The following is a 17,285-nucleotide window of genomic DNA, read 5'->3' on the forward strand; positions in this document are numbered from 1 at the left end:
ATATGAAATTCTCTCCAAAGGTTTATGGAAGCGTGAACGCTAGTAACCCTAGCCACCAGGACGAAGGACTCGCTGGAGTTGTAACCTTATGCCAATTTGGCATTGGCAGACTCTACTTAGCGGAACACGAATCAATGTTTCACAAGTAGTTTTGTGTACTTCTTATATGAGGATTTGTATCGTTGGTGAATCGTGTCTTGGCATTTGAGATGACGGTGTATGGAACGACGGTCTTTTGAATCTATCCTCATCTCGGTGTAGTCAAATGATCTACTTCATGGAGTTAGTGGATCCCATGGTTTCTAGGTTCGTTTATTCCTCACCCATTTGCACACGGAACAACAGTTCAACAACGATTTTAAGTTCTCATCGTTTGAGTGAGCGACTCATGTGGCCATTCAAAACATATGAGGCTAGTCCAGGTTGTGTAGGTCTGGTGTTCTATGCTAGAGACATGAAGAGATTTCAAAACACGGACGACGGACCTAAAGATTTGGGCTTTGAAAAAACTTGATGTAACTTTTAATTTTAATTTGTTGCCGTTTTTTCTTTCAGATTTTTTTTTTCAATCTTTGTGTTATGTTTATCGAATCAATAAAGTTGCATGATTCCTAAAAAAAAAGATACCTTCACAACTTTTTTTTAAAACTAAAAGAGAAACGTGAGCAAATATAGTCCACCTTGTAACCCTGTGCCAGTTTTGTTTTCAGACTTCACTGACATGCAAACCCAAATGTAGGTGCAAATTGAGCCATGGCTCGTTAACAAGGCGTCGTGGTCTGTCCACCTGGATTCAATCATTCGACTAACGAGTAGGAGTACGCTTCCAGTACTGCTACATTATGTGTTCTCCGTAGTCCACGATGCATACGATAAGTTAGATTTCATGTAAACAATCTAGCAACGGACCTTGTAAACAGAAATACACGCTAGCGATAGCAGACTCATCACGACTTTGACCGACGTGTTCCGCGTGAATATCACGGACCCAGGAAACGTTCAACGAAAGAGCCCAAGTCGTCGGTCTCCATCTCGCCCATATGCCATATGCTTCGTCGATGGCTCGATGCCACACACAAAAAAAAATGCAGCAGCAGCAGCCGCGAAGTGCTTTCCCCTCCCCGTGAGGTGCACGTGAGAGGAGCCCTGGGGGAATAGACGCTCCCTTGTCGGCATCATCCTTTTTCATTTCTGTGCCCTCCTCAGCCTTACGTGTCTCCCCCTTTCTTTTAGAGCAGCAGAGTGCGACCCTTTCTAGTTTCAAAAAAAAAAAAGAGTGCGACCCTTTCTTTTTTTTTTAGGGGGGAGTGCGACCCTTTCAATCATGGCCGTTTGATTTTGATTTTGATACCTCTCCTCGCGCACCCAGGTCCCTATGGCTGGTGGGCCGCTGAGACGTGCCGGGCCCGCCACGATGCAAAGCTTGTGGGCTTGAGAAAGGTGAGAGCGGAGAAAAGAAAGACGATGATGGCGATGGGCCGCCTTTGTCCTCATCCCGTCCTTGGAACCGACCTGTGGACCCACTGCCGTATGACAACGAGTCTAAACATAAGTTTTTTTTGACACGAAAAGCCAGGGAAGCTGGCACAATCCGCAAAAATATTTTGTTAAAGATATTCCAGTCCACGAGTATCAAAGATGGCATAGAAAATAAAATATGATGGCATGATCCGCGAAAGCCAGGGAGCACTATCATCTCAAATGATGTTCATAGGGTTATCGTATTATTATAATGGAGATAATTTGTGACGGATTAATTACGGTAGGTGCGGCAATAATGAATCGATAAGGACGCGTCGACTGGGTCCCACCCTTGCTGGGCTCCGGCCGGGAAACCGCCTCGCAGGCCGCCGGAAACGGCACCACACCACACAGCTGGTAGCGGCGGGCCCACCACGTCCTCCTCCTCCCACCCCACTTGCGCGGTGCCCACGTCAACTATTTATCCTCTTTTGCACGATTACTTACTCCGCAATTTCCTACCGAAAAAAATACCAATTTCTCGCTCACGTCTCTTTGTTCGCCAAAATTCCTCTGCCCTTGCACTTCCTAATATTTACAACCCAACCACCAGGTTTCACGCACCAAAAAACAGAGTGTAATCTGTCACACCAACCGCGATGGCATGGCATGTAATTTCAGTGAAGAGCGAGGGCTTAAGCGTACACCTCGCAAATAATTCGGCCGCCCACGTCGGCCACGAGCCCGACCGAACCGCAAAGCCGGCCGGTGCTGTGCTGCCCACCAGCCGCAACCCCCTACCGCGCAAGGCATCGCAGCCGTCCGATCTTCAGCATCCGACGGTCATCCCTCCGCCACGACCTAGTACAGAAAATATCCCGGAACGCGTCTTCCTGCCAAATAAAACCCGGTTTTCTAATGTGCAAGAAGAGGTAAGCGAACCGCTCACGCTTCCGTCTCCGGTCCGCTTCTATATAACGCGCCTCATCGCGCACCGGAAATTTCCCCATTGTTTTCTCCTTCCGTCCTCGCAAATCTCTTCCTCTTCTGTTAGGGTTAGGTCCCGCGGCGCAACAGCACCGCATCAACTCTCTTCCTACATCTTCCCCTCGAGTCCGGGGGGATCTTCTGTGTGTAAATCTACTCTCTCTGTGGTGTGGTTCTGCGGCGGTTGTCATGGCTACGGCGGTGCTCAGATCCCACGACGCGCTCGCCAACAAGATGCATCTGGACGCGTTCGCCGCCTCCCCCTCCAAGCCCCGCCGCCGTCGCCACCCCAAGCCGTCGGCCTCGGTCTCGCCGCCGCCCAAGATGGCGGCCGCGGTTAGTTCGCCTGTGCCCAAGCCGGCAGCGGCTGGTTCGCCGCCGCCGAAGATGCCGGTGGCATCACCGGTCCCTAAGGGGCCAGCGGCGCCCGTTGTGGGCCGCCGTTCTCCGCCGGCCAGGCCGGCCCGCAAGCAGCCTTCCCCAACCAAGGAGAAGCCCAAGCAACGTATGGTGATGGAGGAGGTCCGGATCCTCAAGCGCGGCGAGGAGCCGCCCGCTCCGGCCCCGGCTCCGTTGCCCGCCCCCGCTCCTGCTGTCCCAGCCCGGGCGCAAGCCCCTGCGGCGTCGGACAAGCGGGCGCTCTCCACCACTAGCCGGATCGGCCCCAAGAAGCCGGCAGTTGTGCCGACTAAGATCGTCGCCGTCGCTGCCGCTAGCAACGCGGCAGGGTACGCCGGCCCGGCGTTCTCTGGCGCGGCCCCGGAGCCGAGCTCTCTGCCTATCCCGGCCTTCTTCTTCCGGCGCGCCGAGGAAGAGGCCACCCGCGGCCTCCGCTGCCTCCTCCGCATCGGCGAGCTCTCATGATAGCCGGTCGCCGCGGCCACGTGTGTCTGCCCCCCTGGGTCACGCCGTTGTGCTTCGATTCGTCACTTCTTCTCCCTCTCTCTCTCACTCTCTCGCCTCTGTGGAAGAGTAGGTGGCTTCCCCTCCTACTGATGGATGGTTTGGATGGATGGATGGACTGCGGATAGATCCGGTGGCAAGCTTGTCCGGATCGGATCCCGGCGACGTTCCGATCAAACTCTTCCGGTATTTTTTCAGAGGAAGGTTTGGGGGAACGAATCGCCGGTGGTTGGGTTTGGTGGTTGCTTAGGTTCTCACATGTTGCTGCACGCCCGCTATTTGGTTCTGGTTGATGTGATTAGGTAGAGGATTAATTTCTAGTTGGTATCATTCGATCATGGGTTGGTTCTAGTTGGTGGGAGTCTTCGGTTCTTCTGGGGATTAGGCTGGCTGGTTTAGGTGATCTGGTAGGAGTAATTCGTTTCTGTTCTCAGGTTTCGTCGTAGCAATAATCGAACGTTTGGTGTATGTGTGTTGTTCGAAGGGTTAAGGTCATTTTCAATTAAGAGTTTAGCTGAAGCAGCTAAGGTATGTCTAGTTAAATCAGCTGAGCTATGTGTAGTTGATTTAGCTAGCTAAGTTATGTGTCTACTAAGTGTTCATGGTCATATTTGTAAGATATATGTCAAAGTGTCTGTATCAGTCGTTCGTTTTCTATACGTGATGAAGTAATATATCAGTGCTAGACTATAAATTGTTTTTGGATGTTGTGTATACCGCAATTTGTTGAATTCGTCATGTTCTTGTAGAACAACCAGATTTCTCTGAATAACCGTACCAATAGAGAGCCAGCTCTCCTCAATTTGTTGAACTTGATATGTTCTTGGCAGGAGCAGATCTCTGAATCTGATTAACAGATCAGTAGAGAGCCAGCTCTCCTGTAATAATTGAGCTCCTGAATTGGGGAGCTCCTGAATTGGGGACGATTCTTCAGCTTTGCGTGTTCTGTAACATCCTTTCTTTGCTTACTGTGATCATCTTCGTCTGTCCTGTCTAGCGGGAGCCTAATATAAATCAGACCGCACCCGCTGTGTTCCTTCCATTGGCTCACTTATTTTCTGGATTACACCTTGGCGTCATCGGTGGTTCAAGCGCCTAACCTAAGAAAGCCAACAACCGCTCGACGCAAGGGAGGAGGAGGCCAAGTTTATTGACTTGAGTTGGTTGAACCCAGGAACGCGTCTCCTGAGCTGAACTCCGTGTGCTGGACGCCACTGGAAACTTCCAGAGCTCATGCCAGCCAGACATGGGGGCAAATACATCCTCCCGTTCAGCCTCTCAGATCTGTGTGGTTGCCGGCTTCCAGTTCCAGAGGTAGAGAGGTAGAGTGTCAACGTCAAGGTCGGATTTGATAGCCTGTGTGGTGGTGATAATTCTGCACTCTTTTGACGTGAAAACTTAACAGCTAAAGGAGCAACAATTGGACAGCAACAATCAGCCCTTAAGGAGCACAGCTGGTAATCTTTCTTTAGTACCCAGTGGACAGCGCAACTGCAAGTTGGGACTTCGTTGACAGTAATGAAACGCATCGACTTTGACGTGGAATATCAAGGTATTCGGGTCAAAAAGTTGAACCGACGCCAAGGCAAAGGAAGCAAGGCAAGCATATCTTTAAAATAGACAAGTGGAGCATAAATATCTGAATACTTGGCGATTTTGTGAGGATTCAGGATCGGCACCCGCCGAGGAATCATTCCGAACTTTGTGAGTTGTGACGGGCTCGAAATGCTCAGACACTTGCATATAAGATGGGCAATTTTGTCAGCAGCAAATATGCACTAATGTTTTCTGCGTTTTATAATATCGGATGCAAATTGAGGAAAATCGCTCTACAATGTGAAAAAGGAAAAGGAAAAGAACCGACAGAGTTGGATGCAAGGAGCTGAGCAATGAAGAGCACGTGCGAGAAGCAGATCTCAGTAGCCAGTACGATACAAAATCTGACTCCTTTCCAGGAAATAACACATGGCTAGGTAACCATATCTGACAGTGGACATTCAGAAACTGGTTTGAAGCTGAGGGAACATTTCCAAGTCAGTGCAGTAAGCCAGTAACAAATGACTTGATCAAGACAAGTTGATTATCTACAACTGTAGACATGCGAAAACGTATTTTGTAAGTTTATAATGATTTTGCAACAAATGAACCGCTTGTAATGATATCAGGAAACAACAGTGCTAGCAAGGTGGAGCCAAACTACTTGATCACAATCAGTGGCTTCTTGTGTTGTGGGGCATAGAAGTTTCCTCTGTCATAGTTGAATCATCTTGTAATGCACAGTACAAAGTGACATGGAACTGGGAAGAACATCAAAGAGTTAAGCTGTCAGGTACTCACACGTGACATATATAGACTACGGCGCTGCTATATTTCTGGAGCTAAAAAACCGTTTGCACCATCATCATCATCATCATATTTGGCAGTAGCAAAGATTTTGGCAGCTGTACAATAATGTATTAGAACGTCACAGAAGAAAAATCCGCAACAGAGAAATATAATAACCATGCATATTAATGGCACGATGAGCAACTAAACGCAAAATGTGAATAAACCAATTCATCCTATTACATTGTGCACGCTGGCACCACTTGATAAAGTCCATTGATGAATCCTACTAAACCATACAATCTCAGTTATTAAGGCCAGGTATACCAAAAGTTGGGATGAACTAAGACCCTGTGACTACAAACTTTTCAATGGTCGACTCCACTATGCTCACCTCTCCATTGAGTGATACTCTTCGCAGGGAGAAACTTAATCAGCCTTCACAGATGAAAAAAGGTAGTGGACGAAGCAGAATGAGGAAATGAACCCAACCGTACCGGTAGCCAGCATAATAGCAATAACCATGAAGAGCGAGTAGCCGAGGTAGAGGGTTGCCGACACTGGTCCGCTCAGGCTTTTGAGGTCAAAAACAAGGTAGTTGATCGAGTATAGGAAAATGTAGATCGCCACAGATCCAGATGAGAAGAATGATTTCCACCACCACTTCCAATCCTCGACACAGAGGTGCATGTAGGTCAGAACCAGGGAAACCTCAGCACAGACAATAACCAGGAGCAACATCACAATGAAGAGGAATCCGAAGACATAGTACACTCGCCCCATCCATATGCTTGACATGATGAAGAAGAGCTCGATGAAAAGGGTGCCGAAGGGCAGCGTGCCAGCACCAAGAACCAGCAACCAGGATGGGTACTTCTGAGCAGGGATTTCACGAGGGATCTGGTTTGTGCGGACAGGGTACTCAATGTGTGGTGCCTTAGCACCGAGGAATCCGCCAACAAGTGTAAGCGGCACAGAGATGCAGAACCAGAGCAGAATCAACACAACGAACAGTGAGAATGGGATGGCTCCAGTGCTTTGGCTTCCCCACAACAGGAAGTTCAGTGTCGTAAGGATCAGGAATGCGATACCAGGGAAGAAGCAGGCTGTCCTCCACGAAACACCCACCCACCCTGAGTGATCGCCACACTTGATTGTCTTCCACACCCGAACACTCGCATATCCTGCCAGAATTCCAAGAACCAGATAGAAGAAGAGCATGCCTGTGATCAGAGTACCACGGGAGGCCGGTGACATGAACCCAAGTGCAGCAAACAGGATGGTCACTACCGCCATTCCAAGGATCTGAACACCATCCCCAACCATCATGCAGAGCAGAATTGGGTTGCTTGGCGCACGGAAGACATCACTGACCACAAGCTTCCACCCAGACAGTTCCTCATTCATCTGGGCCTGCGCCTCACTGTCAAGCTCCTCATACCTCGTCAGATCACGCCTCACAGTCCTCAACAATATGACAAACACAATACCAGCTAGGAAAGCAATCACCATGAGCGAGTTGAGGATGGAGAACCAGTGCACCTTGGCACCCTCCATCTTGAGGTACGCATCCCACCGCGAGGGCCACTTGATGTCGCTCTCCACGAATGTTACTTCGTAAGTGTAGACGATCGGCTCGTTCTCCTTGATGCTCATGGAGACGGTGGCCGGATCACACTTGATCTTGCTGGGGTACTTGCTGTACATCTTGAGCGACTTGACGTCCTCGGGGCTGTGCTTGATGCTGCAAGGCACGACCTCAAACCCAACAACCATCCACCCAGAGGAGCCGGCGGCGTCCTTGCCGCCCCCGGTAGGTATGCCGTCGGTGGCGTCGCCGGTGCCCATGACGCGCGCGACATTGGGGTCCTCGTACTTGTGCACGAGGACGGTGAACTGGAGGTGGTTGAAGACGTAGTAGTCGACGCCGACGCGGATGCCGACGGGGTAGCCGGTCCAGCGGAGGAAGTAGTCGTCCTTCTTGGTGTAGCGGATGGCGGGGAGGTTGTCGAGGATGAGGTTGACCTGGTACATCTCGTCGATGCGCTTCTTGAGGAGGGAGAAGGCGTCGGGGGCGAGCGGGGCGGAGCGGCAGAGCAGGACGTCGGTCTCGTTGGTGTACATCTTGAAGCGGTAGGGCGAGTTCTCGATGCGGTCGCCCATGAGGAGCTCGCCGAGGTTCTCGGCGCTGTCCTTGACGCCCTCGGACGGGGTGCAGAAGGGGAGGCTGTAGTAGCTGAACGGGATCTCGGTGTCGATGGAGGTGAGCGAGTTCACCTTGACGTTCAGGCTATCCCCCGGGTTGTACTTGTGCGGGTAGCTCCCCGGGAGGTAGAAGGCGTGTGCGACTGGCGCGGACATGAGGACGGCCACCGCCGCCGCGACAAGGAAGAAGAGGCGGGCCATGGCGCCGCCGCTGGATCTGGATCGGCGGCTTCGACCAGCGGATCTGGAGCGGGGGAGCGGGAAACGGGCGGTGCTCCGGCGAGACCCGCCTCGCCGGAGACGGGGTGAAGGGGAGTGTCGGTGGAGGAGGAGCAGATCTGGGGGCGGCGGCGAGGAATGAAGAGGGGAGCGGCGAGACGAGGCGAGGGGATGGTTTGGTTTATACGGCGTGGGCGTGACGCGGTGTTGCTTGGCGGATCTGTGGGCGTGTCGGTGTCGGTGCCTGCAGCGCTTGCTCTCTCTCCCTTCCCTTCGTCGATCTCGCGGTTTTTTCCTCTTCTTGCTAACCGGATCGAGCATCGAGGGTTTTGGTTTTGGGTGTACAAATCAGCAGGCACTCTGAAACCAGATTCAGACAAGTTTTACCAGAATTATCAAGTGTTTTTTTTCCTCCGTTGCCGTCACACCAGGGCCGGTTGGTTTCCAACAATTCTTGCACGGATTGACAGGGATTAGGACAAAATTAAACGAAAAGTGCACGGTTTCATGTCAATCCTCATCGGGAAGGGCATAACCGAACTAGTTCTTAAGATGTGGTGGATGTGGTCGAGATGGTTACCTTCAAGAAAAGCTCGATTTATTAACATCAATGATCATGCCATATACAAGCATGAATATAATGTTTTGGGGTTTGAAATTGGGCTCACGAAGATAAACAAAGGAAGTGCGAGGTTAATGATAATTTCCTTAATAGTAGTATTACTATAAGGTCACGTGACTGCCATTTTTGACCTGCGTTTTTTTTTTGTTTAAACCTGTTCTTTCAAGTTTTTAGCTTTTGTATTTTATGAATTTTTATTTTTATGTTTTGATTTCTGGCTTTTTATTTTTAGCTTTTCCCTATTTATTTTTAGCCTTTATTTTTAATTTGCAAAAAAAAGTAAAGAAAAGACTCACCGTTGAGCGTCGGACGTGCCCGCGAGCCGCTGCGGCAACGGGTAACAATGGGGCTGCTCAATCCGGCCTCCTGATGGAATCCGACAGCCGCGCGGGGAGGAGCGGCGGAAAGCGGGGCCGCCAGATCCAGCCATGGGAGGGCTTGCTTCGCCCGGATCCAGGCCATTGCTAAGTCGGTGACGCGGATCCGGCCAGGCTCGCGGCTGAGCTTGAGAACGGCGGCGAAAACAAGCAGCGTTGGGCCGCCAGATCCGGCCTCTCGCCGTCTTGCGACAGCCGCACAGGAAGGAGCGGTGATGGCGGCTTACGGGCCCGCCGGATCCGACCATGGGAGGGCTCCCGCAGCCCGGATCAAGGCCATCGTGAGGTCGGCGGTCTAGATCTGGCCACCCTCGTGGCGGGGCTTGAGGAAGGCGGCGGCGGCACTAGGGAGAGGAGAGGGCGAGACAAGAGGGTGTCTCGGTAGGCGGGGGTGGTGTGGAGAAGAGCCAGCATCGATCACTAAATAGTTGTTTCTCACGTACAGCTAATGTGACAGTAGACACTTGCACAAAAAAATTAATGTGAATAGACACCGGGATGCCTTTCTTTCGAAAAATATATATTAAACTATTTTATAAAATAGTAAAATACACCACTAGTCTATGGACTCGGCAAAAATGAACACTTTAGTCCACGAACTCGAAAAACGCACACTTAAACCTCTAAATTGGGATTACTGTGTCACTTTAGTCCAAAACGGTTTGTCCAGGCTTAAATACGCCACGTGGCCATCACGTCAGCTTCGGCCAGGACCGCGAGCAGCTATTTGATTTTCTCAGGATTTTTTTTGCAAAATCATCATGCCCGAGCAGCTCGCGAGGGGCAAGGCGGCCTCGTCCAGACGAGGATCGTGACCCCTGAGAACCACGCCGTTGCAGCCGCCGCCTCGCCTAAGGTAGCCCATAATGCTTAATTTTGACGAGAGGATGCCGGTGAAAGGGTGATCGAAGCCGACGTGGCGGGCACGTGGTGGGATTAAGCCTCGCCGAACCATTTTTGGACTAAAGTGACACAATAGTTCCAGTTTTAAGGATTTAAGTGTGCGTTTTTCGATTTCATGGACTAAAGTGTTCATTTTTGCCGAGTTCATAGTAGTATTAGTTTTTTTTTTTTTGACTTGGGCGACCCCCATTTTTCATTGCATGCAATGAAAACAACACAAAGTCTTTTATAGCACCTGCAACTGACCAGCAGCAGAGGGAAATAGACTCCAGATCCCCCTGCTGCTACCAAGTCAAAAGAAGAACGGCAAAAAACCAACATCCCCCTGGAGGGAGGGAGCCGGCTGAGGACAACATTTTAGGAAAGTATATCATAGTAGTATTAGTTAGCAGAAAAAGAGCATTTGCCCAAAATTTGGAGGGATCCATCGCTCAACTTTTGCGGCAACATGTCAGTATCCTTCCACCAAGCCAAGCTAACTCGATCGCGGGCATGTATAATGTCAAGGCGACAGCCAACAAACTCTGTTGGTGGCCAGGCGACACAGATATATAATTCGAGTTGGTACTTGGTAGGCAGATGCTCGATCCGGCGTCGCGTCGCGATCCAGCAATCCCAGTGGAGAAAACAAAGATGACGCTACGCCAAGGCCAGGCGGGGCTGCGGGAGAGCTAAGCAGGACCGGTCCACCGGGTGTCGCGAACAGAATCAGGGTACCTTCTCTCGTAGGTCATGTCACGTAGGTCGGCTTGGGGTTGGGGACGTGGCCGCGGATCCATTGGCAGTTGGTGACACGCCCGTGCCTACCGACGTCGGCAGTATGCGCCCGGCCGGGGGCGGAGTCGATTATGAGAGAGACCGCGCACGTACAGCCACCGCGCCGGACGGCAAGGGAAATGGCCAACGGGTCACGGCCGTCTTGCCGGCTGCTCGGCGAGGTGGGCCCAAGCGGAGCTAGATTACCAATTAAGGTAAGCACAGCGTTGGTTTATTCTGCCAACGACGCAGCCGGCACGACGTGGACCCGTGCGTACGTGCCGGCGTGGTGTGGAATTCTCCGGAACCTCGCGCGGTCGCCGGTCGCGCCCGTGTCGGGTACGCATTGCCCCTCCCCACCTGCGGACGGCGGAAGGAAGGCTCGCACGCACCGGTAGATTTCTCGGAGATTTGCTCGATCCAGCTTTTCGCAATCTTATTTTTAACTCAACGAGTGTGTGCCCATGAAAATCCTCGTATCGTGCTGTGTTGTGGAGGCCGCCGAGAGGGGCCTCCGCCACTGGTTGTTGATTATTTTCATGGGGTTTGGTGATCACGATGTTCATTCTTACCCCGAGAGCATGTCGTGTCGTATACGATTTAATAAGAGAAAGGAAGAATACCCACTTGATTAACACCAATAATATGCAAAACTCTCATCCATTGACTTGACAAAAATGGTGCTTATTCCTAAATAAAAAAATGGTGCTTAAGTACTACTACTCATTTCTTTACACGCCAACGCCCTAAGCGTGGAATTTGAAATATAAAATCCATTTGGCGGAAATTCCGAATATAAAAGGACAAACAAGAGGCAAAGCAGCCAGGAAAGACCGAGAAGACCCAGTCCACTTCCTCCTCCGCCTAAATCGATTCGAGGCGCAAATGCAACCAACTAGTCCAGCAGCAGCCAACAAACTAGGAGTACAAACTCCTCCACCGCCCAGACCAAGATCCGGCTAGCGCTTTACCACACACATCGGGACGGGGGCGCCGCCACCGCCACCGCCATGGCCGCCACCACATCCTCCTCGCTCCACCCCCACCACCGCGCGCGCCTCCGTTCCCGCGCCGGGCCGCTCCTCGCCGTCGTCGTCGTCTCCGTCCTCGCCCTCACCGGGCTCCTCCGCGCCAGCCGCCGGGACGGCGCCGCCGCCGACCTAGCCCCGCTCTCCGCCGCCCGGGCTCGCGAGGCCTCGAACCGCACCATCGCGCAGCGCAAGATCCTGCTGGACCCGGCCTTCACCCCGCGCCTGCCGCGCCACAGCGCGCTCTCCCTCTCCCTCGCCAGCCGCAACGCGCTGCCGCCCCGCAACGCCGCCCGCTTCCCGCGCCTCCCCGACGGCCACCTCAAGGTCGTCCTCTACGTCCACAACCGGCCCCGCTACCTCCGCCTCGTCGTCGACAGCCTCTCCCGCGTCGACGGCATATCCGAGGCGCTGCTCATCGTCAGCCACGACGGCTACTTCCCCGAGATGGACGAGATCGTGCAGGGCATCAGCTTCTGCCAGGTCAAGCAGATCTTCGCGCCCTACTCGCCGCACCTCTTCCCCGACGCCTTCCCCGGCGTCTCGCCCGGTGACTGCCGCGACAAGGACAAGGCCACCGAGAAGAGGTGCCGGGGCGACCCGGACCAGTACGGCAACCACCGCTCCCCCAGAATCGTGTCGCTCAAGCACCACTGGTGGTGGATGATGAACACCGTGTGGGATGGGTTGGAGGAGACCCGGGACTTCGATGGTCACATCCTCTTCATAGAGGAGGACCACTACATCTTCCCCAACGCTTACCGGGACGCACAGCTGCTCGTGGATTTGAAGCCAAAGAAGTGCCCTCAATGCTATGCTGTCAATTTGGCGCCGTCCGATGTCAAGGCCAGAGGGGAAGGTTGGGAGAGCTTGATTGCTGAGAAGATGGGTAACATTGGCTATGCTTTCAATAGAACTGTGTGGAGGAAGATTCATGCCAAGGCTAAGCAGTTCTGCACATTTGATGAGTACAATTGGGATATAACAATGTGGGCTACTGTGTATCCATCGTTTGGAGCTCCTGTTTACAGTCTGAGGGGACCTAGGAGGAGTGCTGCACATTTTGGCAAGTGTGGCCTGCACCAAGGCCAAGACTCGAGCAATGTCTGTGTGGATAATGGTGTGGGAGCTGTAGAACTAGATGCCATCGATAAGGTTCCCAACATCAAAGCAGATTGGCCAGTTCACATCATCAGGAAGCAACAGGGGTATCAGGCTGGTTTCAAAGGATGGGGTGGTTGGGGCGATCGGCGTGATCAGGAGCTTTGTTTGAGTTTTGCATACATGTATCATGTTAAAGACCCATCGCCTACATGATGGGGGTATAGGCACACGAATTTTGGCATTCACGATGCCTCTGTTGTAGTGTTGTTTGGCATCTGTCGATTGATTCAGGCACAGTTTGTGATATAAGCATTCACCTTTTTCTCAATTTTGTAGAATAGATTTTTGTTTTGTCTTAAAGACATTGCTTGAGATTTGGGTCATCCTTCCCAAAGTGTATGATTTACTTTAACTCACTGATATGGATATAGTTTTCTGTTTTAAGATCATTTGCAACATTTATTATTAAGAACCTATCATTTTTTACTTTGTTTGTTTGAGGCATTGATTCTTGTACACCTTTAGTACTCAAGGATGCTTAATGGTTATTGATGGTCAGTTCCTCTTATGGTTTTACTATTTCTAATGATTTCAGTATCTCCTGTCCGCTGTATGATTTGAAACTAATTTCAGTAATATTGTATCTACAATATTCCATATTGATTGGTCATGGTATGCCTGTTTATATCTTCTTCAGTTTCACACACTTCTTGTCTGGTGTTTCTATTCTTAGCTAATTGTACGGAGTACTTATTTAGATGTCATTTACTCTTGCTTTACCATTCATTGTGAAGATTATAACTTGTTCGCACAGTGAAATCGAGAGGACCTAATTAGCTAAGGAAGGAGTTATGCGGTGTACAATCTGGTATGCATAGTATGTTTATATTGCTGTGCATGCCTGGCTCGCAAACCATAACAGAACTCCTCTCCGCTGGTACATTCAACACATCTATTAGAATGGCTGGAGGGCTGTTTATTAACACATCTTCACCATTTCTAACAGTAAGCATCATATTTCCTTACAATTCTTATATTTAGGCTAGATAATTATTCTTCATACGCCTGTGTATGATACCTCCTGCTTATTTTGTAAGAATATGAAATGCCAGATGTTGCATCATCTGATTTTGATTGAGTCGCATGTCAATTCTGGTCTTGGGCTCACAAGTTCTTACAGGAAGATGGGTTATTTACACTCTGCTAGCTTATGGTGTCATTCCAAGCCTGCTGTGAACACTAATCAAGTACTCCGTCCGTCTATTACATGTATCTAGACGCCTTTTAAACATAGATACATTCATATTTGGACAAATTTGAGTCACTTAATATGGGACGGAGAGAGTAGTTGATTAGTTCTGTGGGCTTATGGTCTATTTGAAAAATCCATAATGAGATTTGCTTTCGGGGGAGCAGTGGAAGGACATATCCGAGGTCTGGTGCCTCATGATCAAGATGGTGCATCAATGGAAGCTTCGAAGCTTCTCTGCAAGGCCTCTCAAACAACTATCATGGACGGAAGCCTGTGCTTGCTGGACAAAAGCATCATCTTTCACTGGAAACTACAAAAGCAACATCCAACTTCAACCTGGCGGCCTCTGCACACAGAACCTCCAATATATCAGAAAATAAAACCTATTTTTACAGTATGAGAATTTGGTCCAGAGGGCAATTGCTGAAATGCTGAGAATTGCCTGGTGAAACTTTTTTCTCATGACACTCGCCGCAACTATCTAGCAGCACACACGAACTGGTTCAGCAGTGCTCATTCGGCACGATCATCGATCTGCCGTACCTGTACCTCTTCCGTTTCTGTTACTATGTACTCCGTATCTTTCGATCCCAAGGCAGCACTCAGCTTTCCTCTGGGAACTAATTTCAGGTTACCTTATGAATGTTTTGGTTGCATTTTCATAAAATAAAAAATGATATATACGTAATCTAGAGCTATGAGCAGATAAAAATGAGCAAATAAAATCACCGAAAGAGATTAGCTTGACTGAAATGTTCATCTAAACCAGGGTTAGCAAATTCAAACATAAGGGAAAGATCGAAATCTAGAAATTCATTACAGACGATTCTCGGATCGCCGAATTGCAAACTAAAAATTCAGAGAGAAGTAAAGTACAGCAGCCTCTGGCCACTCATTCTTCGTCCTCGGCCTCCTTCAGATTGAGCTCGCCGCCGCCTAGCTCCTCGTCTGCCGGGGGAGCGCCGTCGACGGCCGCCACGTCAGCCGGTGCGGCAGCCACGGGACTGGGGTTGCAGCCGGCAGATGCCACATCAGCCGCCGGGTCGGCTTTGGGGTCGCTTCCGCCAAGCACCACTTCAGCTGGCAGGTTGAGGACGGCCCCAATCCCGAGCGCCACGGGGTTGGGGGCCGCCGGTGGGGGGTTGTTGCTTGCAGCCGCGGGGATGTTGGCCGCTGCGGGGTCGTCGGCCGCCGCAGGGTTGAAGGCTGCCGGAGAGCCGCCGTCACCAGCCGCCGCAGGTAGGGGATTGGGGCCGACGCCGCCAGTCCCCACCTCAGCCTGCAGGTCGGCCGCCGGAGAGCCGCCGTCACCATTGGAGCCGACGCCGCCCAGCCCCACCTCAGCCTGCATGTTGAGATCAGCCGCCGGAGGATTAATTGCAGCCGCAGGGATGATTGCCGCCGGATGATTCATTGCAGCCGCGGGGATGATTAACGCCGGAGGGGCGACGTCGTCGGCCGCCGGAGGGACGCCGTCATCGGCCGCAGCGGGTGGGAGATTGGGGCCGTCCCCGAGTTCCACTTCCTAAGCCTGCTCAGCCGGATGGTTACGGTTGTAGAACCACACCAGGGTCCATACCACTTGTTGCAGAACAGAGGAGGCTATCCCAACCACGTTCGGTCCCTGCGAGATTAGTGCCGAAGAAGACTGGGTTATCCAATCGGGAATTTTTAGATGAACTATCCAATCGGGAATAAGGGGCAGAAAGAAAAGTTAGACTATGTATCGTACCAGTACAAAGCTGTTCAGCTTATCAACGCAAGCGTAAATCGTCCAGATCAATCCATTGAGAAAGGATGTTGAGTTTTCCAGAATTGACATCCTACCCAGTTCTTTGGTGATGAAAAGCTCGTACTGCAAAGATAGATGCGTAGATGTTAAATATGATACACACTATACGAACATGAAACTAGGACAAGTTTTACTTACCGCTATTTTTATGGGTATAACATACATTATTCCTCCTGAAATAGCTGCGAAGCAGCCGACGAAAAGTATAGACCAAGCCTTTTGCACTATCACTTTGACTATTGCCATGAAAAGAATAACCAATATCATGGCAATAACCAAAATGAGCACAATCAAGGGAATGACTCGGCCACCCACAGCATACCTAAACCAAATGGTGATATAAATGGACTCCACAACAATACCAACCATGTTGGCCACCATTACAGGCATGTTTGAAAAGGATGGAAATGTTGGTAGCCCATATATTAGCCACATGGCGCTATTGAATAGCACGGCTACATACGGATATGGTTTTATGGCCCCAACATTCTGATTTTGATAAATTCTCATGAAAATTGGCCTACATCAAATAAGACAAAATAAATTGACAAATCTGTGCATAGATCGAAAAAGTCAACAAAATAAATGATCAATTAAAGCATAGAACAATAACCAATGCATTGGATGTTCAGTGGAAGCAGGCGGCAGTGGTAGGATGGGATATGGGGACACACTAATTTTGAGGGCCCAAGAAAGAGAAAAAGGAACAAACAGGCCCTCTAATTGTTAAGGGCCCAAGAAAGAAAAAAGGAACAAAGAGGCCCTCTAATTTTTGGGGCCCAACAAAGAGAAAAAAAAGCCTGTATAACGCTACTGCAGCAACTTCAAGGCGGCCAGGGGATCGATCTATCCACCTCAAATTGTAGGCACGTACACCCGGGAAAAAGAAACAGCAAGAACAAAGTTTTGGACTAACGCGGAACAAAGCGCGCCATCACAGGGCTAGCTATATCATATGGCGAGCCATCAGTAGTAGAAAAGAAAAAAGTTTTATATGGAGAAACCATCAGGGCCACCTGTGATGGCTAAGGTATACTGATGCAACTCACGGTCACGGCACCGGCGGCCGCTTGGAATGGCTGGCTATACGGTACAACTAACGTGGTGAACATACCACAGCGTGAAGATTAGATGGAAAGGCTTACACGGGGGAGAGGATCAGCGCGAGTGCGGTAAAAACGCCGGCGTAGCCAATCTTCATCTGCATGCTGTGCAGCCTTTGGGCCACGGCGTCCATCGCCGTCTCCGCCACAGTGTCCATCAGCGTCGCGGCAACCATTCTTGAGCTTCTCACGTCCGCGCTTTGGTGGTGTGGTAGTGTGGAGTCTGTGGTTGCTCTTGGGTGAGGAGG

At 50.6% G+C, this 17,285-nt stretch overlaps 5 protein-coding genes across 5 annotated transcripts; 2 read left to right on the plus strand and 3 right to left on the minus strand.

Annotated features, from left to right (window-relative positions):
* Positions 1-2,449: 2,449 nt before the first annotated feature.
* LOC100832963 (alpha carbonic anhydrase 8) lies at positions 2,450-4,056 on the plus strand. Its single transcript, XM_010237621.3, has one exon. It carries the CDS (start codon positions 2,638-2,640, stop codon positions 3,310-3,312), a length of 675 nt encoding a protein of 224 aa, XP_010235923.1. The 5' UTR covers positions 2,450-2,637; the 3' UTR covers positions 3,313-4,056.
* A 1,784-nt stretch (positions 4,057-5,840) lies between these two features.
* On the minus strand, positions 5,841-8,385 carry LOC100831954 (transmembrane 9 superfamily member 11). Its single transcript, XM_003570261.4, has one exon. The coding sequence runs from the start codon at positions 8,080-8,082 to the stop codon at positions 6,106-6,108; it is 1,977 nt and encodes a 658-aa protein (XP_003570309.1). The 5' UTR covers positions 8,083-8,385; the 3' UTR covers positions 5,841-6,105.
* Positions 8,386-11,570: 3,185 nt separating this feature from the next.
* On the plus strand, positions 11,571-13,339 carry LOC100832652 (alpha-1,6-mannosyl-glycoprotein 2-beta-N-acetylglucosaminyltransferase). The gene has a single exon (XM_003570264.4). The coding sequence runs from the start codon at positions 11,769-11,771 to the stop codon at positions 13,101-13,103; it is 1,335 nt and encodes a 444-aa protein (XP_003570312.1). The 5' UTR covers positions 11,571-11,768; the 3' UTR covers positions 13,104-13,339.
* A 1,541-nt stretch (positions 13,340-14,880) lies between these two features.
* LOC112271434 (bidirectional sugar transporter SWEET7b-like) lies at positions 14,881-16,400 on the minus strand. Its single transcript, XM_024460495.1, has 3 exons — positions 16,073-16,400; positions 15,875-15,997; positions 14,881-15,766 (listed from the first exon to the last, which is right to left on the minus strand). Exons 1-3 carry the CDS (start codon positions 16,367-16,369, stop codon positions 15,668-15,670), a joined length of 519 nt encoding a protein of 172 aa, XP_024316263.1. The 5' UTR covers positions 16,370-16,400; the 3' UTR covers positions 14,881-15,667.
* Positions 15,035-15,556, minus strand: LOC112271702 (collagen alpha-1(III) chain-like). Its single transcript, XM_024461471.1, has one exon. It carries the CDS (start codon positions 15,554-15,556, stop codon positions 15,035-15,037), a length of 522 nt encoding a protein of 173 aa, XP_024317239.1.
* Positions 16,401-17,285: the final 885 nt, after the last annotated feature.

The sequence above is a fragment of the Brachypodium distachyon genome, chromosome 3, assembly GCF_000005505.3.
Source record: "Brachypodium distachyon strain Bd21 chromosome 3, Brachypodium_distachyon_v3.0, whole genome shotgun sequence".
NCBI classification, from domain to species: domain Eukaryota; kingdom Viridiplantae; phylum Streptophyta; class Magnoliopsida; order Poales; family Poaceae; genus Brachypodium; species Brachypodium distachyon.

Excerpts from the sequence above, each read along its gene's own strand:
- LOC112271702 (XM_024461471.1), bottom strand. The coding sequence starts at position 15,556 with ATGAATCATCCGGCGGCAATCATCCCTGCGGCTGCAATTAATCCTCCG.
- LOC100831954 (XM_003570261.4), bottom strand. The coding sequence starts at position 8,082 with ATGGCCCGCCTCTTCTTCCTTGTCGCGGCGGCGGTGGCCGTCCTCATG.
- LOC100832963 (XM_010237621.3), top strand. The coding sequence starts at position 2,638 with ATGGCTACGGCGGTGCTCAGATCCCACGACGCGCTCGCCAACAAGATG.
- LOC112271434 (XM_024460495.1), bottom strand. The coding sequence starts at position 16,369 with ATGTGGCTAATATATGGGCTACCAACATTTCCATCCTTTTCAAACATG. Across the intron at positions 15,998-16,072 it reads TTATACCCATAAAAATAGCG|TACGAGCTTTTCATCACCAA; the intron begins GTAAGTAAAACT and ends CTATCTTTGCAG. Across the intron at positions 15,767-15,874 it reads AGCTGAACAGCTTTGTACTG|GGACCGAACGTGGTTGGGAT; the intron begins GTACGATACATA and ends CTAATCTCGCAG.
- LOC100832652 (XM_003570264.4), top strand. The coding sequence starts at position 11,769 with ATGGCCGCCACCACATCCTCCTCGCTCCACCCCCACCACCGCGCGCGC.